Source organism: Hemiscyllium ocellatum, chromosome 12, assembly GCF_020745735.1.
Source record: "Hemiscyllium ocellatum isolate sHemOce1 chromosome 12, sHemOce1.pat.X.cur, whole genome shotgun sequence".
Lineage (NCBI taxonomy): Eukaryota > Metazoa > Chordata > Chondrichthyes > Orectolobiformes > Hemiscylliidae > Hemiscyllium > Hemiscyllium ocellatum.
This window is the reverse complement of record NC_083412.1, coordinates 69,241,733-69,265,415: the sequence shown is the minus strand read 5'-3', so window position 1 is coordinate 69,265,415 and position 23,683 is coordinate 69,241,733. Positions and strand designations below refer to the sequence as shown.

The 23,683-nt window shown below is 42.7% G+C and overlaps 1 protein-coding gene across 1 annotated transcript in view; it reads right to left on the bottom strand.

The window, feature by feature from the left end:
• The window catches only part of LOC132820607 (NXPE family member 3-like), a 57,593-nt gene extending 37,268 nt beyond the window's left edge, over positions 1–20,325 (bottom strand). Inside the window, exons 1-2 of the mRNA XM_060832811.1 lie at positions 20,266–20,325; positions 13,344–14,131 (exon numbers count right to left, since the gene is read on the bottom strand). Of these exons, the coding sequence (XP_060688794.1) occupies positions 13,344–14,131; positions 20,266–20,325 (848 nt within the window). The remainder of the gene's footprint in view (positions 1–13,343; positions 14,132–20,265) is intronic.
• Between the last annotated feature and the right edge of the window lie 3,358 nt (positions 20,326–23,683).

Genomic DNA, 23,683 nt, shown 5'->3' with positions numbered 1-23,683 from the left:
AATATGTGACAATGTTGTCACATTAAAAAGGTTATTACATCCTGGGTTTTTATTAAAGAAAGGTTATAAAGACACAGATTCTGAACTGACTACAGGCAACAGCTTAAATAAATAACTTTTTTTGGTCTAAAGGAGGCCTTTAGGTTTTTTGAAGACAATTGTAACAATGGAAAGGGAATGGACAGCTCTCATAGACCACCAGCCTTTCTCATTTCATTTTAGCTGTAGCATCAGAAGCTGTTCGGGTCCCAGAGGAGTTGAAAGCCTCAGTAAATGATTCCTAGCTGCTTCTATCTCTGAAATCTCTCTTGGTGTTGTTTTCTCCTGGATTGGAGAACTGCATATAAGCTCTGTGACTGAACTGACCTTTTTCCCAGGAGCATGTTTATGGGATGTTACTTTATTGGAACAGTTAATTAGTAATAGTATCTGTTATTCCATTAAGGTTTCCAATAGTTAAGATAATATAAATTCCTCTTTCTTTTGTTCAGATATTATAGTGTTTAAATAAATTGTTTTGCTTAATGTCAAGTGTCACATCACATCTGGAACTTGCATTGCACAGCTACCTTTAAAATAAAAAAATGTTAGGGTCTATGCTATCTTCTCATTTTGAGGAGGGCTGGTCTGGTTCATAACAAATTGGGGAGTCTAGTCGGAATCAAAATCTTTCAAGTCGGGTTCAGGATTGGTGGACATAAAGGTGGCGAGTGTCTTTTGTTTCGGGTGTTGAATTGGATTGGTTTACCAGGGTGTACCTCGTGTGGTAATGGCTCTTTCAGTCACTAAGAGTTTTCCAGGGGCGGAAAAAGTGACTTCAGGAATTTTACATAAAGTGAGCAAGGTAAAGTAGCTGGAATGGGAAAATGGGCTGGATTAGGGATTGCCTTTGTCTGTGAGAGAAGGGGAGGTAATTGCAGCAACGTTTAATTTTGCTGGAAATACCATTGGAATCTTTGGAAATGGCTAGACTTCATTTGTAGATGAAGCAACTTGAACATGGAAAGGAAATGAAACAGTTTGAATTATAATTAAAAGCAGAGGAAAAAGGAAAGGAGATGAAAGCCCCAGTAGAAGAAAGAGAGAGAAGAAAAGTAGAAAGAGAGAGAGTTTGAACTTCAGAAGTTGGCAATTAGATGGGAATGTCCACTTGAAAGGGGGGAAGTGAAGGTAGAAGGTTGGCATAGTGAGAAGGATTCTGGATTAGTGGCGCTGGAAGAGCACAGCAGTTCAGGCAGCATCCAAAGTGCAGCGAAATCAACGTTTCGGGGAAAAGCCCTTCATCAGGAATAAAGGCAGTGAGCCTGAAGGGTGGAGAGATAAGCTAGAGGAGGGTGGAGGTGGGGAGAAAGTAGCATAGAGTACAATGGGTGAGTGGGGGAGGGGATGAAGGTGATAGGTCAGGGAGGAGAGGGTGGACTGGATAGGTGGAAAAGAAGATAGGCAGGTAGGACAAGTCCGGACAAGTCATGGGGACAGTGCTGAGCTGGAAGTTTGGAACTAGGGTGAGGTGGGGGAAGGGGAAATGAGGAAACTGTTGAAGTCCACATTGATGCCCTGGGGTTGAAGTGTTCCGAGGTGGAAGGTGAGGCGTTCTTCCTCCAGGCATCTGGTGGTGAGGGAGTGGCGGTGAAGGAGGCCCTGGACCTCCATGTCCTCGGCAGAGTGCGAGGGGGAGTTCAAATGTTGGGCCACGGGGCGGTGTGGTTGATTGGTGTGGGTGTCCCGGAGATGTTCCCTAAAACGCTCTGCTAGGAGGCGCCCAGTCTCCTAAAATCAGGACCAATGGATACAATAAATCATATTAGTGGATGTGCAGATAAAACTTTGATGGATGTGGAAGGCTCCTTTAGGGTGTTGGATAGAGGTGAGGGAGGAGGTGTGGGCACAAGTTTTACAGTTCCTGCGGTGGCAGGGGCAAGTGCCAGGATGGGAGAGTGGGTTGTAGGGGAGCGCGGACCTGACCAGGTAGTCACGGAGGGAACGGTCTTTGCGGAAGGCGGGAAGGAGTGGGGAGGGAAATATATCCCTGGTGGTGGGGTCTTTTTGGAGGTGGCGGAAATGTCGGCGGATGATTTGGTTTGTGCGAAGGTTTGTAGGGTGGAAGGTGAGCACCAGGGGCATTCTGTCCTTGTTATGGTTGGAGGGGTGTGGTCTGAGGGCGGAGGTGCGGGATGTGGACGAGATGCGTTGGAGGGCATCTTTAACCACGTGGGAACGGAAATTGCGGTCTCTAAAGAAGGAGGCCATCTGGTGTGTTCTATGGTGGAACTGGTCCTCCTGGGAGCAGATACGGCGGAGGAGGAGGAATTGGGAATACGGGATGGCATTTTTGCAAGAGGTAGGGTGGGAAGAGGTGTAATCCAGGTAGCTGTGGGAGTCGATGGGTTTGTAAAAAATGTCAGTGTCAAGTTGATCGTCATTAATGGAGCTGGAGAGGTCCAGGAAGGGGAGGGAGGTGTCAGAGATGGACCAGGTAAATTTAAGGTCAGAGTGGAATGTGATGGTGAAGTTGATGAATTGCTCAACCTCCTTGCAGGAGCACGAGGTGGCGCCAATGCAGTCATCAATGTAGCGGAGGAAGAGGTGGGGAGTGGTTCCTGTATAATTACGGAAGATCAACTGTTCTATGTAGCCAACAAAGAGACAGGCATAGCTGGGGCCCAAACGTGTGCCCATGGCTACCCCTTTGGTCCGGAGGAAGTGGGAGGATTCAAAGGAGAAATTGTTAAGGGTGAGGACTAGTTCGGCCAAACGAATGAGAGTGTCGGTGGAAGGGTACTGTTGGAGACGTCTGGAGAGGAAAAGACGGATGGTTTGGAGGCCCTGTTCATGTCGGATGGAGGTGTAGAGGGATTGGATATCCATGGTGAAGATGAGGCATTGGGGGCCGGGGAAACGGAAATCTTGGAGGAGGTGGAGGGTGTGGGTGGTGTCTCGAACGTATGTAGGGAGTTCCTGGACTAGGGGGGATAGGACCGTGTTGAGGTAGGTAGAGATGAGTTCAGTGGGGCAGGAGCATGCTGAGACAATGGGTCAGCCAGGGTGGTCAGGCTTGTGGATCTTGGGAAGGAGAACCGGGCAGTGCGGAGTTTCCGGAGTTGATGATGAGCAAACCCATCATAGCCAAAGTCCTGGTGGGAATATTTTTAAATATGTCCAAGCATTTTTTAAATATGAGCAGAAAGATGAAGAAACCTTTTTCATTTCATTTGAGAAAGTGGCTAAACATATTAAATGGCAGGTGACCATGTGATATTATTGAATCAAACAAAATTGGTAGGTGTAGCTACCGAGGTATTTGCATCACTATCAGCAGAGGTACCTGGGAAGTATAATGAATTGAAAAATACCATTTTTAATGTCTATGAGCTAGTACCAGAGGCCTACGATAACACTTCAGGAATATAAGGAAGAACCCAAGTTAAGCATTGAGTTTGGAAGGATCAGGAGAAAGTGAGGACTGCAGATGCTGGAGATCAGAGCTGAAAATGTGTTGCTGGAAAAGCGCAGCAGGTCAGGAAGCGCTGACCTGACCTGCTGCGCTTTTCCAGCAACACATTTTCAGCTTTGGAAGGATCAGGCAAAGTAATTTGAGAGGTGGATAAGGGCATTGAAAATAGATCAAACATAGGATAACCTGAGAGAGAAGATTATTTTGCAGGAGTTCCTGAAGTAGTGAGAATTCATGTGGAAGAGCAGAGAGTTAAAACAGCAAGATTCATAGCTGAAATGGCAAATGACTATGAGTTGGTTCATAAATCAAAGTTTGGCTTCTGACATCAATTTTAAGCTGGATGTAGGTTTGCTCACTGAGCTGGAAGATTTGCTTTCAGATCTTTCATCACCATACTAGGTGACATCTTCAGTGAGCCTCCGAATGAAACATCGGTGGTTCATCTTAGGAAAGCCAACAGAGACATGCACGAGGATTCTTAGAAGCATGGCATTCCAATCCGAACTCGATTGGAACTCGATCAACAAACACATTTTTGATTCCATTTACCACCCCTTGAGTAAAGGAACAGGAAATGACATCACCAACCCAAGAAAACTCAAACATATAAATAGAAAGTGGGCTACACCACTGGTGCTTCATTCAGAGGCTCACTGAAAAGACTCACTGCTCCTCGGATGCTGCCTGACCTGCTGTGCTTTTCCAGATTCTGATCTCCAGCATCTGCAGTCCTCACTTTCGCCTCACTGAAGATACTAGCTAGTACAGTGACGAAACATCTCAAAACGAACCTTGCAGCTCAGTGAGCAAACCTACATCCAGAAGCTCGACCTGAGCTACAAATCTTCTCAGAACTTGCTATCAATTTCAATCTGTGAGGGATAGAAATTGGGGAAAAGAGAAATCCACATGTGGTCAGGGAAAGGGAGATCTCATTGAAGATAATTTATCACAGGATGAAAAGGAATATTACGGAGGGGAACGTGAAGTAAAAAGGCTCAGGTGGTTTCACTGTAATAAAGTAGACCACATGAAGTTTGAGTGTTGGTGTTTAGAAGAAGGACTGGGAAATCAGACGTGTGAAAACAGAATAAGCTGTGATTTTTGTTGAAGTGGTAAAGCAAAGCACAGTGGAAGCTAAAACGCTGCACCAGAATGTACAACCCAGTCGAAAGTTGGTTGAGAAGCAAGTGCCAGATCTTATTAAACCATTCACTCATGAGAATAAGGTTTACTTCCATATGCCAGGAGGCACAGGTAAAGAAATTACAATTTTAAGAGATACGTGAACATGTATCTGATGTTGAGAGAGGAGGAGATGTGTGTCATTCAGAAGGACTATTGCCAGAAAAAGTGGTTATATGTGGGATCGATGGTGAAATGAGAAGTGATCTATTATGTAAAGTGAGGTTGGAGTGTCCAGTGAAATGTGGATAATGATCACAACTCCCTAACCTTTACTATAGTCATGGAGAGAGAAAGGAGCAGATGGTATGGAAAAGTATTTAATTGGGGGAGGGGGAATTACAATCCTATTAAGCAGGAACTGTGGAGCATAAATTGGGAACTGATGTTCTCAGGGAAATGCACTACAGAAATGTGGAGGTTGGTTTGGAAGCACTTACTGATAGTGGGACAAACTGTCCAGCTCTGAGGCAAGGAAGGGATGGTAGAGTGAAGGAATCTTGGGTGACAAGGGATGTGGAACATCTAGTCAAGAGGAAGAAGGAAACTTACTTAAAGGTTGAGGAAGCAAGGATCAGACAAGGCTCTAGAAGGTTACAAAGTAGCCAGGAAGGAACTGAAGAATGGACATTGGAGAGTTCGAAGGGGGCATGTGAAAGCCTTGGTGAGAAGGATTAAGGAAAACCCTAGGCATTCTACATTTATGTGAGAAACAAAAGGATGGCCAGAGGGAGGGTAGAGCTGATCAGGATGGCGGAGGAAACATGTGCCTGGAGTCGTAGGAGGTAGAGGAGGCCTTTATTTTGTTTCACCATTCACTAGTGAGAGGAACTTTGTCATTTGTGAGGACAGAGTGAAAGAGGCTAATTATGTTCAAACAGGTTAATGTTAGGAAGGAGGATGTGCTGGAAAGTTTGAAAAACACAAGGATAGATAAATCTTCTGGTCTAGATGGAATATAGCTGAGGTTACTACAGGAAGCGAGGGAAGAGATTGCTTTGCCTTTGGTGATGATCTTTTCATCTTCCCTGTCCACTGGACTAGCACCAGATGACTGGAGAGTGGCAAATGTCATTCCCATGTTCAAGAAAAGGAATAGGGTTAATCCTGGGAATTACAGACCAGTCAGTCTTACATCGGTGGTGGGCAAATTATAGGAGAGGATTCTGAGAGACAGAATTTATGATTACTTGAAAGTCATAGTTAGCGTGGCTTTGTGAGGGCAGGTCTGGCTTCACAAGCCTTATTGAATTCTTTGAGGATGTGACAAATCACATTGATAAAGGTAGAACAGTGGATATGGTGTACATCGATTTTAGCAAAAAGTCACACAACACCAGGTTATAGTCCAACAGGTTTAATTGGAAGCATTAGCTTTCGGAGCATCACAACCACCTGATGAAGGAGAGTCGTTCCGAAAGCTAGTGCTTCCAATTAAACCTGTTGGACTGTAACCTGGTATTATGTGATTTTTATTTCTGTACACCCCAGTCCAACACTGGCATCTCTAAATCATTGATTTTAGCAATGCATTTGATAAGGTTACTCATTATAGGCTCATTCAGAAAGTAAGGAGATTTGGGATACAGGGAAATCTGGCTGTCTGAATACAGAATTGGATGACCCATAGAAGACAGAGGGTGGTAGTAGAGGAACAGAATTCAACCTGGAGCTTGGTGACCAGCGGTGTTCCGCAAAGATTAGTTCTGGGACCTCTGTTCTTTGTAATGTTTATAAATGACTTGGATGGGGAAGTGGAAAGGTGGGTTAGTAAGTTTGCTGATGACATGAAGTTTGGCAGACTTGTAGATAGTGTGGAGGGCTGTTGTTGGCTGCGGAGAGACATTGACAGGATGCAGAGCTAGGCTGAGAAGTGTCAGATGAAGTTCAGTCTGAAAAAAGTGTGAAGTGATTCATTTTGGGTCAAATTTGAATGCAGATTACAGGGTTAAAGGCAGGATTCTTGGCAGTGTGGAGGAACAGAGGGATCTTGGGGTCCACATCCATAGATCCCTCAAAGTTGCCACTGAAGTTGATAGAGTTGTTAAGAAGGTGTATGGTGTGTTGGCTTTCATTAGCAGCGGGATTGAGTTTAAGAGCTGCAAGGTTATGCTGCTCTATAAAGCTCTGGTTAGACCTCACTTGGAATATTGTGTTCAGTTCTGGTTACCTCATTATAGGAAGGATGTGGAAGCTTTAAAGAGGATACAGAGGAGATTTACCAGGATGCTGCCTGAACTAGAGGGCATGTCTTATGAGGAAAGGTTGAGGGTTTTTCTCATTGGAGTGAAGAAGGAGGAGAGGTGACTTGATAGAACTGTACAAGATGACGAGAGACAGCCAGAGACCTTTTCTTTGGGCAGAAATGGCTATCACAAGTGGCCATAATTAGCGGAAGGTTTGTGGGAAATATCAGATATCGGTTCTTTCCACAGAGAGTGTGTGTGGAATTCACTGTTAGCAATGATAGTAGAGTCAGATACACTAAGGACATTTAAGCAAGTCTTAGATAGGCACATGGATGATAGTGTAATGAAAGGTATGTAGGTTAGTTTAATTTAGAGTAGGGTAAAAGGTCTGTACTGTACTAAAGGGCCTGGACTGTACTGTTCTACATTCTAAGTGATGGCAAGAGTACAGGATGCACTCTCAGCTTCAAAAATGTAATTTGTCCTGGGTAATTATTTAGCTGGAACACAGGTAGGAGTGGTTGAAAAGCCAGTGGAAAATCAGACAGCTGAAGCATTACAGAAAGTATATCATGGTAAAAGAATCAAGGTAAGGAAGTGGAAGTGGAATTATCAGAGACCATGTTTGATCAAATAATTGAAACCAAACAAGAACAGGTGGAGGATAAAGTGGATATTTTTTGTTCAGAGCAATTAGCTGAATTACAAATGAAAACAATTGTATCGAAAAGCATACACAGAAGAGGAATCTGAGTGCATCCCAGAATGTTGCTATCTTTAAAATGATGTCTTAATGAGAAAATGGAGACTATCACATATTGAGGTAGACAAGAAATGGGCAGAAAGACTTTTTTTTAACCAGTGGGTTATAGAAAAGAAGTTTTTGCAGCAAGTAGAGAGTAGGAAGGAAAATTCAAGCCAAAATACAAAAACAATTTCACTGATTTGGACCGCGTAAGGATGTAGTTGAACTTTTCTGGACATTTCATAACTGTCAGGTAATTGGAAAACCTCATGCAGTGATAAAACCAACATCTTTAATATCCATTCCTGCATTTAAGAAAGCTCTTACAAGAGTTTTAATTGATTGTATAGGACCCTTACCTAAAACCAAAAGTGGGAATGAGTATTTGCTGACAATAATGGATACATCCACGGGATTTTGAGAGGCTATTCTATTAAGCAACATCACAGCCAAAAGGATTGTAGAAGGATTACTCTAATTTTCCACTAGATATGGACTACCCACAGAAATACAATCAGATCAAGGGTCAAATTTTACACTGAAATTATTCTGGCAAATTATAAACATCTTAGGAATAAAACAATTCAAATCCACTGCACACCATCTAGAATCAGAGGGGGCATTGGCACACTGGCATTAAAATTCCAAGACCATGTCGAGGGCTTATAGTGAAGTCTATCCAGATGATGAGGATAAAGGAATTCCATATATACTCTTTGCAATTAGAGATGCACCAAATGAATTGACCAAATTTAATCCATTTGAGTTCATTTTTGGGCATGTGATGAGAGGACCACTGAAATTAATTATGGAGAAATTGGTGAGTCACAGTTCAGAGACCACATTTTTGGACCCAGTCAAATTCTAGGCCAAGACTAAATGGAACAGGAGAGTTAGCTGGACAGCATTTATAAGTAGCACAGTATATGAAGGAACAAAAAACAGACAAGAATTCAGAAATTCCCAAACTTGCTAATGGAGATAAAGTGTTAGTGTTACTTACAGTGACAGGTGAACCTTTAAAAGAAAGATTTAGTGGACTTTAACAAATCAAAAGGAGATTGAATGAGGTGAATTATATGATAAGAACACCAGATAGAAAGAAATGTCACAGAGTGTGTCATGTGAATATGCTCAAAAGGTAGTTTGATAAGGAGGGAAAGTAAAAAGGAGAATGTGTTATTGGTTACAACACAGAGTGAAGAACCAAGTTCAGAGGATTCTGAATTGGACATTCCTCAAATTAAATTAGACAATGTGGAAGTTCTCAAAAATTGGGATAAATTGAGTTACCTTCCAGAGAAAATGACCTGAAAGACTTATTACTTCGCAAGGGGAGATAAGTAGGAGTAAGCTGGTAAGTACTAAGCTAATGACATATGATGCGGATATAGGAAATGTTATTCCAATTAACAACATCCTTTAGACTTAACACTCTAAAGTTGGCACACGTTCAAAAAGAGATTGAACACATGCTCAAAGGCAACATTATCAAAGTGAGTTGCAGTGACTGGAGCTCACCCATTGTAGTGGTGGCAAAATCAAATGGTACCCAATGATTATGTGTGAACTATCGCAAAGACCATGTAGTCACAAAGTTTGATTCCTATCCTATTCCTAATTTGGAAGACTGTATTGAGAAGGTTATTATATTTTTAAAGCAAATTATATTTCTAAGTTGGAATTACTCAGAGGACACTGGCAGGTAGCTTTATCTGGAAGAGCTATGAGAATTTTGAATGGACCGTATCAGTTTAAAGTCATGCCATTTGGTCTGAAACGTGCGGCAGCCACATTTCAAAGACTAACGAATAAAGTCATTTCTGGATTAAACAATCTGTACAATGTATGGTATACATTGACAAGCTGGTGATTTTTAGTTACACATTGAAGAAACACTTGCAACATTTATTGGAGTTGTTCAATCGACTTCAGGAGGCAAACTTGGTAATCAACCTCACTTAAAGTGAATTCGCAAAAGTCCAAGTCACATTCCTGGGCCATCTTATTGGACATGGACAGATGACCCCATGGAATGTGAAAACAAAGATTATTGGGAAATTTCCCAGACCATCAATAAAGAGAGCAGTACTATGATTCCTGGGATTGAATGTGTTTTATCGGAGCTTTGTACTGAATTTTAACAGTGTGGCTGCTCCAATTACTGACTTGTTGAAAAAGTGTAGAAAATTTCAGTGGATTGACAGTGCAGACTGTCAGAAGGCATTTGACAGCGTGAGAGCTGTGTTAACAACTGCCCCAGTATTAGCCACACCTAATTACACGAAGATATTCAAAGTGACAATTGATGCGAGTGATGTCAGAGTCAGTGCTGTACTCTTACAGTAAGACAACGATTAGATAGAAAGACTTATCGGGTATTTTTCCAGAAAATTGAATACTCATCAACAGAAGTATCCATGATTGAGAAAGAAACCTTGAGTTTGGTGTTAGCATTACAACATTTCAACATTAACATTGCAGTGATGTGTCTGAGACAATTGCACATAATGGTCAGGCACACTTACAGAACATCACACAGGCACAAGGCAATGACTTCTATCCTCTCAAGATCAACCACAACATTGTCCTCAAACCAACAGACAAAGGAGGAGCCATTGTCATACAGAACGGACCCCTGCAAAGAAGCATATCAACAGCTGAACACCGAGAAGTGCAGACAATTACTTGCCAATCCAACCAAAGAACACACTCATCAATTCAACAGACTGAATCAAGACCTTTGATCCAAACTTTCAGTGTCCTATGCACTCTCACCCTGCATACTTCTCACATAGGAGATCTCTCCTGCCTTTCAAAAATACACAAAGCAAACACACCCAGGCATCCCATCGTATCAGGCAAGGGGACCCTGTGTGAGAACCTCTCTGGCTATGTTGATGGCATCTGAAATCCATTGTGCAAGAAACCCTCAGCTTCTGTCGTAACACCGCAGATTTCTTACAGAAACTCAGCACCCACGGACCCGTCAAACTAGGAACATTCCTAATCACATTGGGCATTTTAGCACTCACCACCAGCATTCCCAAGACAATGGTATTGCTGCAACAGCCTCAGTAATCAAACTGTCAATCTCCAGGTACTGTCCTACAACTCATCCGCTTCATCCTTGACCACAATGTCTTCATCCTTGACAACCAGCTCTTCATCCAGACACATAGAACAGCTATGTGGACCATATTTTTATCCCAATACACCAACATTTTCAAGCACAAGCTCGAGCAAGACTTCTTTGATGCACAGGACCTCCAACCAATGCTATACTCTAGACACATCAATGACATTTTCTTCCTTTGGATTGATAGTGAGGAATCACTGAAACAACTACCCAATGACATCAATAAGTTTCATCCCCCCATCAAACTTGCCATGGACTACTCTTCAGAATCGGTTTCGTTTGTGGATACATGCATCTCCATCAAGGACCTACACATCAGTACCTCAGTGTACAGTAAGCCCATGGATAACCTCACAACGTTTCACTTCTCCAGCTTTCACCTGAAACATGTTAAAGACCTCATCTCCTATGGGCAAGTCCTGCACATACACAAGATCTGCACAGATGAGGAGGAACTTGATGGACACCTACAGATGCTGAAAGACTCCCTCATGAGAATGGGATATGATGCTCACCTTATCGATCATCAGTTCTGACATGTTACAGTGACAAACTGCAATGACCTTCTTAGAAGGGGACACAACTGATAGACTACCCTTCACAGTCCAATACTTCACTGGAGCAGAGAAACTACATCATGATCTTCACAGCCTTAAGCATGTCATTGATGATGACAACATCTCACCAAAGCCAACCCTAAGCCTTCATTTCTCGTCTTCACACAACCGCTGAACCTCAAACAGACCATCGTTCACAGCCAAATGCCCAGCCTTCAGGAGACCACCACACAACCCTGCCGTGGCAACCTCTACAAGATATGCCAGATCATCGGCATGGATACTACCATCACATGTGGGAACACCAGCCATTGCATACATGGCAGATACTCATGTGACTCAGCCAATGTTTACCTCATGAACTGAAGGAAAAGATGCCCCAAGGCATGATATATTGGTGAGACAAAGCACATTCTATGGCAATGGATGAATGGACACAACACAAGAATTGCCAGACAGGTATGCTCCCTCCCATTCGGGGAAAGTTTCAGTGGTCAAGGACATTCAGCCTCCGATCTTCAGCTAAACATCCTCTAAGGCAGCCTTTGAGATACACTACAAAGCAGAGTTGCTAAGGAGAAACTGATAGCCGGATTCCCTACCCAGGAGGGCAGCCTCAGCCATGATCTTGGGTTCATGTTGTTCTACATGTAATCCCACTGTACTGTTCTGTGCTTGGAAAATCTTCCTAATGGTTCTGTTTTGATACCATCACCTTGGTAACTTGTTAAAATCTTTCTACATTAATTAGATGCACAGTTTTGGATTACTTGCTACTTTGGTTAGACTCTCGTCATGTGACTGTTATACCTATGATGTTAGTTTCAGCCATTTGGTTTTCCTCTAACACCATCTTATTTTTGATTTTTTTTGTAATTATTTCACTGCCTTAGTTAATTAGATCATGGATCATACTTTCATTTGCTATTTAGCTGTTGACACTTTACTCGCACCATCTGACACTTTTGATCACCTGCAGAGACTTATTATTCAGCCTGTCATCACTCCACTCACACCACTGGTACTACCTCTTGACACTCTTAACTACATGGCATTATCTTGCAATTAGATTAGATTACTTACAGTGTGGAAACAGGCCCTTTGGCCCAACAAGTCCACACCAACCCTCCAAAGAGCAACCCACCCAGACCCATTCCCTACATTTACCCCTTCACCTAACACTACAAGCAATTTTGCATGGCCAATTCACCTAACCTGCACATCTTTGGACTGTAGGAGGAAACCGGACACCCGCAGGAAACACACGCAGACACGGGGAGAATGTGGAAACTCCACACAGACAGTTGCCCAAGACGGGAATTGAACCCAGGTCTCTGGTGCTGTGAGGCAGCAGTGCTAAGCATTGTGCTACTGTGCCGCCCAAATTATCTCTCCACATATAAATTTTGTGCTGCTTGCTTCTCTGCACATCACAGATCAGCGCTCTGAAAGCTTGTGATTTCAAATAAATCTGTTGGACCTGATGTCTTATGACTTTTGACTTTGTCCACCCCAATTCAACACTGGCTTCTCTACATCACAGCCACAAAAACAATGGTTCATTTAAATGTCACCAGATACAAATTCAAGTCATGTACAATTCTGTATATCCCTGTTACCTCATCATCACTGGGTCAAAATCTTAAAACTTCATCCCCAAAAACACAAATGCAATTAGAGATTGCCACTAAATGTTGGACATGACAGAAATGCCGACATCCCATGGAAGTATCATAGTCAATTAACACTCCAAGACTTAGATGTTAATCAATTTTAACACCATAATTGGGAATGTCTCAACTTTCTCGAAGGATGCTCTATGATAACTTGTTATTCCAGCTTTTACAGTGAACATGCATCTGAACATTCTTAAATTAATGAAATCTCCAAATTTATGTACCAACAGAGGTTGTAAATACAGTTATGTTCCACAAAGTACATCAGGTTCAATTTTTAAAATAATATTCCACGGTTGGGAAGTTTCATTCTATACTTGGTGTCATAATTATAATTTGAGTCAGGAAGAAAGTTGGGAAAACAATTATAAATAAAAGAACATTAATTGACGTACCTTTGGAAATAATGGTCCTCTTCTCCAGTTAAGAGATTTTTCTCATAATCTCCTTTAAAATGGTTGATACGAGCAGAGCAGGGAAGTTTCTTTGGTTTGTAACAGAACCAGGGCTCACCAGTCCTGAGATCAGTAAAGTTACAGAGTGGCTCAGTTTGAGGCAAATATAGATTACACACAGTGGTCTCTGAAACACCCTGATATTTGAAGGTACTTTTTAAATACACTCTCTCTGGCTGTTTCTCACGTAGTCTTTTAAGTGCTTGGATCCCTTCACTGGGATGAACTAATAAAACAGAAACTTCAACTCTCCCCGACCAAGATAAGTTAAAATTAATATAGTAAGTTCCATTTTGGTTGTCTATAATAGTTCCTGCTGAACCAGCTTTTAAAGCTGGGGTGTGGATCCGAGCTTGGAGATAGTCACCCCCATATCGCTTTGGGTGACCTTCAAAATCACTCATCTGCAGCATCACTTGTAGCTGATCTCCCACATAGAAAGTCTTTGCAGAATTTAAAATTACAAAGTGACTGTGTGATGGGTCACTGCTTTTCTGAAAGGACATGGCAGAGTTGGGGGGTTTCGGCCATTCGATCATTTTCATAAGGAATGTTCCCTCTGACCTTTCTTCAGGGGTGAAGCTGTGAATCTGGTAGCCATGTTGTATAAGCCTGTCTGTCCAATGGAGATTCCTTGTCTCCACTTTCTGCCTCATGGTGTGATTAAACTTTGGAACTGGATATCTTCTCCATTTGGGCTCAGATCCAATGACCTGAGTTTTATCATACTATGAAAGAAAGAAACATTTTTAATGCATATCTTTTCCATTGCCACATCACACATGGTTCCCAGCAAACACCCTCCTTCAGTCAAGTAAGAATATCACAAATCCAGTTCAGATCGCAGGATTCTTTGGAATTGCATCATCAAAATTAATGAGTTATGTATTTCAATGAAACAGCAAGCATTAAATAAGTTATATTTCCAGACTGCAGCTCAGATTAGCAGAGGAAATAAGCCTTGAGAAACCTACTCCCAGACAGCTCAGTGAACGTCTCCTGAAGGAGACCAGGCCAAGAAAGTTGCCAGTCGAGAGTGTGGTACGAGAGAAACACAGCAGGTCAGGCAGCATCCGCGGAGCAGGAGAATCAACATTTCAGGCAAAAGTCCTTTATCAGGAATGAGGCTTGTCAGCCGAGGGGGTAGAGGGATAAATGGGGGCGTGGGGGGGAGGGGAGGGAGCAGGGGGGTCTGGGGGGAAGGTGGCTGAGAGTGCGATAGGTCAATGCAGGTGGGGGTAATGTTGATTGGTCAGAGAGGAAGGTGGAGCGGAGAGGTTGGAAGCAAGATGGACAAGTCATGATGGCGGTGCCGAGTTGGATGGTTGGAACTGGGATAAGTTGGTGGGGGGGGGGGGGGGGGGGGGGGGAAATGAGGAAGCAGGTGAAGTCCACATTATGCCATAAGGTTGAAGGGTCCCAAGGCGGAAGATGAGGCATTCTTCCTCGTGGCCTTGGGAGGTTTGGTTGTGGCAGTGGTGGAGGCCCAAGACCTGCATGTCCTCGGCACTGTGGGAGGGGGTGTTGAAGTGAATGGCACCAGGGCAGTAAGGTTAGTTGATGAGGGCGTCTTGGAGATGTTCTTTGAAGAGATCTGCAAGTAGGCATCCTGTCTCCCCGGTGTAGAGGAGACCACTTCGGGAGCAATGGATACAGTACGTGACATGTCTGGAAGTGCAGGTAAAACTCTGATGGATGTAGAAGGATCTTTTGGGGCCTTGGACAGAGGTGAGGGGGGAGGTGTGAGCGCAGATTTTGTAATTCCTGTAGTGGCAGGGGAAGGTGCCGGGAGGGGAGGGTGGGTGGTGGGGGGCATGGACCTGACAAGGGAGCCATGGATGGAACAGTCTTTGGGGAAAGTGGATAGATGTGGGGAGGGAAATATATGTCTGTTGGTGGAATCCATTTGTGTGTGGTGAAAATGGAAGAGGATGATATGGTGTATACGGATGTTAGTTGATTGGAAGGTGAGGACTGGGGGATTTCTGTCCTTGTTGCGGTTGGAGGGGTGGGACTCGAGGGTGGAGGTGTAGGAAGTGGATGTGATGTACTGGAGGGGATCATTGACCACGTGGGAGGGGAAGTTGTGGTCTTTAAAGAAGCACGCCATCTGGTGTGTTCTGTGGGAAGTTCCCAGTTTAATTCCTCGTCTGTGTAGAGTTGGGCTCAGCATTACTGAGATTGAGAGAGGAAAATGTGGAAACAGTTTCAATTCCCAATCCTGAACACTGTCCAATGGCTCATATTTGAAGAGCACATGAGGCTTGAGATGAGGAACAAACAGGGCTTCATTACAATACTCTCTTCAGGTCAGGTAAGTTTAAGTAAACTTGATCTAAGTACTCAATATTACAACTACTTATCAAACTATGTATCCCAGCATAATCAGTTTTTGTAACTCTATCCATAATCTTGACAGCTTTAGCAGTTTCATGTTTAGACAATGGCATGGTGGCTCAGTGTTTAGCACTGCTGCCTCATGATACCAGGGATCTTGGTTCAATCCCAGCTTTGGCTGTCTGTCTGTGTGGTGTTTGCATTTCTGCCCTCTGTCTGAGTGGGTTTCTGCTGGATGCATTAGTTTCTCCGACAATCCAAACATGTGTAAGCTAGGTAGATCAGCCATGGGAAATGCAGGATTACAGGGATAGGATTTGGGCCTGGCTCTGGTAGGTTGCTCCTCAGAGCGGGCTGCAAAATCAATGGACTGAATGGCTTCTTTCTGCACTTTCAGGGATTCTGTGATTCTGTAAGCATCCTTATCAATGTGAAGTATTTTCAGTCAGCCATGTTTATAAGCACCAAGAACTTTGCCAGTCGTGAAATAATAACAGCTTGAACTTGCTGAAACTAAAGACAGACCGGAGGACTGGGGATTTGTGAAGTTTAATCTCTTGGCACAGCGTTAGTTCTTTGATTCAAAATACCTCTGTCTTTCTGATTGCATTTTTTCTAAAAGAAGAGAAAGCCAGAAGAAACACCTAAATTTTATTTGCATTTTGTTAAAATTCTGTGGTGTGTAATTCTCTGTCTGAGTCCCCAAATCCTGTCCCCACCTCCAAGATATAATGAGAAATATGGTGCAAATCTCAGAGCAGTTCTCCAGAACAAAGCAGCCTATTCAACCAGGAACTCATCCAGCATCTTCAATAATCACTCCCTCCAACTCTGGCACATCTGACTGCTATGTGTACATCTGCATGATGTACTGCACCAATTCACCAAGACCCATTCAACACTTCCCTCCAAAACCCCAACCGCAACCACCTTGAATTAAACCGGTTGCATAGGAACACTACTCTCTCCAGGTTCTCCAGAATGTCACACACTATCCTGAATGCATTGAGATGGTCCACCAGACATGCTACCTAAGGTACATCTCCACCAAATGGACTGCAGCAGCTAACTGAAGAAAGTAGATTATCACTCTTTTTCGAGGGCAATTATGGATGGAAAACAATGTGTTGGATAGGAGTAAAATGGAAAGGGACTGCGATGGAATACTACCCACTTGCCTGGATCAGTGCAGATCCAATAACACTCAAGAAGCTTGATACCATCCAAGACAAAGCAGCCTGCTTGATTGACACTTCATCCACAAGCATTGACTCTCCCTACCACAGATGCTCAGTAGCAGCAGTGTGTACTATCTACAAGTTGCAATGGTAAGAATTCACCATAGATCCTCAGACTACACCTTTCAAACCCACGATCACTTCCAACTAGAAGGATAAGGGCAGCAGAGATATGGGAATTCTACTAGCTTCAAGTTCCCCTCCAACCAGCCTGGCTTGGAAATATATCACCGTTCTTTCAATCTCACTGGGTCGAAATCCTGGAATTCCCTCCTTTATGGTATTGTGGGTCAACCCACAGCAGGTGGACTGCAGCAATTTAAGAAGGCAACTCACCACCACCTTCTCAAGGGCAAGTAGGGACAGGCAATAAATGCTGGCCGGCCAGTGACACTCAATCCCACAAATGAATAACTTTTAAAAAAAAACATTGGCTTTCTCATCGACAAGCATGTCCCATGAATGAATGAAAAGGATTTGATCACTTGCTTTTTAATTGTAGCATGAAAGATCACCAGGGCCAATGAATTGAAACAGACTCTTCTTATTGATAATTTCTCACTCAGTAGGGGGACACCAATTCTGTTCAGAGTTCAATTGACCATGAGCCACTGAAGCTATTATATCTCCCTGTTGCAAGTACTGAGAAGCAGAGGAGAGGGATAATAACAAGATAGCCTCACCAGATAAATTTGGAGCACCGACAAGCAAGTGGCCAAAGAGAGTGTGGCCAAAGATCCGGCACATTCTCACAATGCAGCAAGAATATGTGACCCAACCTGGCAAATTTCCTCAACTCTATATTAAAGAGAAAACAAATAAACAATCATATTGGCAACTGAAGCATGTGATCCATGGGAGACAAACCATCCCATTTTTAAACAATCCTGTTTTGAACCTTGGCAAAAGTTTACTCAAAAGTAGGTCATGACACCATTCCACTTACCTTTATATGATATAAAGTCAGAATTAAAATCAGCATCACAGCCATCACCAGCAATATAAAACAGGAATGACATATGGAAATGTGGCGAACGTTTTTTTTCGTGACTTGTTCATCCATACTGGAAGATCACTGTGCGTTAATATACAATCAGCCTGTTCTGCATAGGGAAATCTGCAACAAAAGAATTAAATAAATTGAATATCACAAAATGAATGGGACATAGTAGTTTTCATTGAGAATCCTGAGTGAATATGATTTCACTTACAACCCTGGAAAATAAAACTGGAGGTTTGAAATAAGACATCAGAAAGGAGGCAGGTTTAAGCCAAATAATTAGAGAGCAGCCAATCTTTCTTCAGCTCTCTCCAAATTATTAACCTATAATCACTGAGAAACACAAACTCACAGGGCCAATAAACACTGATTGGAGGGTAGCAAATGGAGCAATTAAATGGATGTGATAGTCAGGGGGAATGAGGAGAGCTTCTGAGGCACAGGAGCAGGGAAGTTGCAGCACAGTCACCTGATCAATATCAGCTCATATTCTCTAATTTCTTTATCTGTTTGGTGTTTAAGTCCTTTCTTTAATTCTATTGCCCTTTGCTTCTTTATTTCCTCTCTTTCCGTTACCCTCCATTTTTTGTTTCCATCTCTTATTCTTGGCTTCTCATTTCTCTTTAACTCTTAATCCAGTTGAAAATTTCTGTTTGTTAGCTAATTCTAGCTGTGACTCTTGAGTTCAGGTTTCCCTTTGTACAATTCGAATTATTGTATGAAACATTGGATCCTTTCAAGACACTGCTTTTCCTTCTACCTTCAACTTATTTGCGTACGGCCTCCTTTTTTAAATTAATTCACTCATAGGATGATATGTCACTGGCTCAGCCAGTATTTATTACCCATCCCAAGTTGCCATTGAGAAGATGGTGGTGAGCTGCTTTCTTGAACCACTACAGTCCATGTGCTATTGGTAGATGTACAATGCTATTTGGGAGTGAATTCTAACATTTTGATCCAATCACACTGAAGGAATAGTCATATATTTCCAACTTAGGATGGTAAGTGGCTTGGAGGGGCACTTATAAGTGAATGTGTTTCCATGTATCTGCTGTCTTTGTTCATGGAAGTCGTTATGGGTTTGGAAATTGAGCTTTAGTCAAAGTTTTTAAATAACCTACTGTTATATCATTGCCTTGCAGAAAAGTCTTAGCATTATTCAAAGCCATCTTTAAATTTCCATGCAATAAACATCACCACAATGCATCTGCTTTAGTCACAGCACCACTCTGTAACCACGACATTCAAATTTTTCTTAAATCCAGTCGATTTAAAAATCTCAGGAATTGCCCCAAATTATTATGATCCCACTTGATGCTATTACTGAAAGACTCAAATCCCAGACTGAAATTATGGGTCATATTTTGTTTTGTTTGGTTTTAACGAGATGGTCCTTCACTTAAATATAAGGACACAATGCTGCAGGTTAGTTTAACAATCAAACAAAGAGATATTAAGCCAAAAAAGAATAAATCAATCTATCTACATATAGCAGAAACTTAATGTTTTGAAACAAATGATAAAATATAACCAAGCCCTCCCTCGCACAGTACCCAGAAGAACCTCTTATATGTACTTACATCAGAGGAAAAATTGCTTTCTGTAAAGCCTTGATAAACTTAATTTAACTGTGGTTTCAGCTCTCAGTCTGGAAAATCTGAGAACCTCTTCCTGGAACTTTTATATACCTTGCTTTAAATATTCTTAGTTTCAAAAAACCTCTTCAGGTTTTACCCAAACAGTTCTGGAAGCTCCTTCCTCAAAGGCAATCTAATTTCAGACTTCTCTCTTTCTCAGGAGCACTGCTTTACACATCCAACTTGGCCCAAGTCATCTGTGGAACTGAAGGTTTTTTAAAAATGTTTCTTTTAACCAACTTTTTAGTTCCTTAAACACAAATAGAACAAGGTCCAGAAGTTTCAAACTAAGAACTTATTGCACAATAATTTGCCTTGACCTGTCATAAAACTTTCCTATTGTGAACAAAAGCTCTTTTCAGTCCAGGAAGCTACTTGTCTGCCAAGTTGTTTGAAAACAATCACCATCAATACAGAAAAACTTACACGTTAGTTATTAATCCCTCATGCCACTGCTTCAAAAATCTAAGTTTAAAGGAATAATATTGGAATTTATATTAATATCCCACTTACATCACACGTCAGGTATGTATCTCCGATATGTTCAACGTTGCACAGACACCTTGCTCTTGCCGTATTCTGAGATCCACAGTCAGAGCCGTGCAGTGTCATATTCACAATCTCAATCTCTCTCTCTCCAACATCACCAAGGAGCTCAGGGCTGCACCACTCCGCAGTTCCACTTCAACCTCCGGCTTATTCGCCATGCTAACAAGAAACATTTTCTTTTCCTTTCAGGCATCAAGGCCCACAAGATGCAATAACTTACAGATACCCGTGGCCCTCTGGAACCTTCCTCTCCTCCCCTTCCCTCTGACTCCATCTTCTTCCCAACCCCACCTCCTGTTGTGAATTTATCATCCCTCCTAACTTACTGCTCTCCAATGCTAAATGTTCTGTACCCACAAAAGGTCTCAGTATTATCCCTCCGTATCCCCACCTTAATGAATTTCGGGCACATCATGACGTTGAACTCTTCTTTTGTCACTTTTGCCTCTGTGCCCATTACTTTGGTTCTCTCCTCATCCCACAGACCCCATCACCCAGCTCCAACACCTTCCTCCACCTGGACCCTTCCCTCTGGCCTTTTGTCTGCACTCAATTTGCTCATTGAGAACTGTCAATGTGAGACTGGTCACTTCAATGTCTCTGTGCTCACCTCCCTCCCCCCCCCATCCAATCCAATCTATCTCCTTACAAACAGGTTGAACTCAGTGTGTTCTTATTAAGCCTGCTGACAAGGATGCTGTTGTAGTCTGGCATACTGACCTCTTCATTACAGAGGCTGAGTGCCAGTTCTCTGATAGCTCCTTCTGTCTTTCCCTGGACCATGACCCCACCTTGGCACCTCAGACCATTACATCTATTCTAATCACTGATCTCATTTCATCTGGTGATCACCTTCCACTGCTTCCAAGTTGAAAGGTCCCCAGCCCCACACAGCTCACTTCTACCTGTTCTGAGAAAGGGTCACTGGACTCGAAATGTTAACTTTGATTTCTCTTCACAGATGCTGCCAGACCAGTTCAACTTTTCCAGGATCTTCTGTTTTTGTTTCTTCAAACATGTATTGAGTTCCTTGGAGATCGTAGAGAGTCTGTTTACTTAAAAATTTCTTCTCCATGTGTTCTCATTCCTTGGTTCTGTATTAGTGGCTGCATTATCACTGTTATCCCTTGAGAATCAGACTATCCAATCCATCCACCTGTCAGCTCCTTTTCCCTTTGTGACATCAAGGCATCTCGGTTTCTCCGGAAATAGCAGTTTGTAATTTCTCTCTTGTTGCAATCTATTGGTGGCCTCTCACTGCTGGTCACTGAACCAGACCTAGGCCCCTCCTTTTCAATTTGTGCAGGTCATGAGCTCTGTCTCCAGCTGAAGGAGTGGACTTAGTCTATCCTACAACACTTTTCTCTTTGTCACGCTGCATCATATCTGAACCGTGACATTTGGTGGTTGTGTATGTGCAAGTGAAGGTAGTTGGTTATGATTGTGACCCTTCAAAACCTGTCATGGATAAAAGGCATTCTGTAATGGGATAGAGCAAAAGTTAATTAAGGCCAAATAAAAATCTTCATTCCTTCTCAGGTGATCTTTTATGTTATGTTGCCCTACCATGGGTTTTCTCAGCTTGAGGATGCCTCACTTATTTGTAATATGGACAAATCCATATGAGGTTGCAAACAGTTGGAATTATTTGTTGGTAAATTGTGGTTTGTTACCAGCAAATAATAATCCCAGAATTCTATCCATGGAAAATATTCTCTTCAAATAGGTCTTATAGCCTTTGGGATGGTGCAATATATCTCATTCCATCAGGAATAATAGACAAGCAGGATAAGTCAAGCTGTCCCCTTAAATTGGTCAATGCCAAGGCATTCCTATGGGCTCGCTGGTAGTGCACAGGTGGTTTCCTCAGGTCCTGTCTGTCAGTGACACCGGTGACACATTTAGACATGATGTCATCAAGGGAACATGAGATACCTGGCCATCAATACAGCTTGCTGTTTTCTGGACCAATGCTTAGATAGCTCGAGCTAACCATGAAGAATCTTCTGGAGGATGTCTAGGCAGAGAACTCAAGGGACAATGAACAACTCAAACACCAAAAGGTCATAAATATTATTGAATTGAATTTATTGTCACGTGTACTGAGGCATAGTGAAAAGCTTCGTCTTGTGAGCAATACAGGTAAATCAGAGTTAAGTAGCATAGATGGTAAATAATAGGTAAACTGCAGCAAAAACAAAATCACAGGTACAGGTGAATGTTAAGAGTTTGTGAGTGCATTCAGTATTCTAACAATAGTAAGGTAGGCATTGTTGCAAAACCGGCTGGTGCAAGTGTTCAGGCTTCTGTACCTTCTCCCCGATGGTAAAAGTTGTAGAAAAACATTGCCCAGGGTGAGATGGATCTTTAAGAATACTGGCGGCCTTTCCTTGACAGCGGGCCTGGTAGATGGATTCTAGAGATGGGATGTTGGCCTTTGTGATGGTCTGGGCTGAATTCACCACTCTCTGTAACCATCTCCAATCTTGAATGGTACAGTTGCCATACCAGGTAGTGATACGTCCAGACAGAATGCTCTTGATACTACACCTATAAAAATTGGCAAGGGTATTCACTGTCATGTCAAATTTCTTCAGCTGCCTGAATAAGAAGAGACATTGTTGGGCCTTTGTAACCAGTGCATCCACATGAAGAGTCCAAGAAAGCTTATTGTGGATGACCATTCCTAGGAGCTTGACACTTTCCACTTGTTCCACCTCTGTGCTGTTAATATGTAGGGGGGCATGAGTAACATCCCCCGAAAGTCAATAATAAGTTCCTTGGTTTTGCTGGCATTGAGAACTAGGTTGTTCTCAGTGCATCATTTTTCCAGGTCTTCCACCTCCCGTCTGTAGTCTGTTTCATCACCATCTGAGATTCAACCGACTGTGGTGGTGATTTCAACGAACTTGTAAGTGGAATTAGTCTGATATTTGGGGATGTAATCATGGGTATACAGTGAGTACAATAGGGAGCTGAGTATGCACCCCTGCAAGGCTCCAGTGTTGAGTGTTAGTGATGATGAAATATTGTCCCCAATTTTCACTGTTTGTGGCCTGTGGGTCAGGAAACTGAGGAACCAGTTGCAGAGAGTGGGGATTAGTCTGAGATCACTGAGTTTAGTAATCAGTCTCGAGGGGATAATAGTGTTCAAGGCTGAACAGTAGTCAACGAGTAGGATTCTTACGTAGTTGTTCTTGGTGTCAAGATCTTCTAGGGAGGAGTGAAGGGCAAGGGATATGGAATCTGACGTGGATCTGTTGGTCCAATAGGCAAACTGGAGTGGGTCAAGAGTAGTGGTGAGGCTGGAGTTGATTAATGCCATGACCAGACTTTCAAAGCACTTCATGACCACCGAAGTTAGGGCAACTGGGCAGTAGTCGTTGAGACATGCTGCATGAGACTTTTTAGGTATAGGAATGATGATGGTCCTCTTGAAATAGACAGGGACAGTGGCCTGCTGCAGGCAGAGGGTGAAGATGTCCAAAAAGACCTCTGCCAGTTGATCTGCGCATG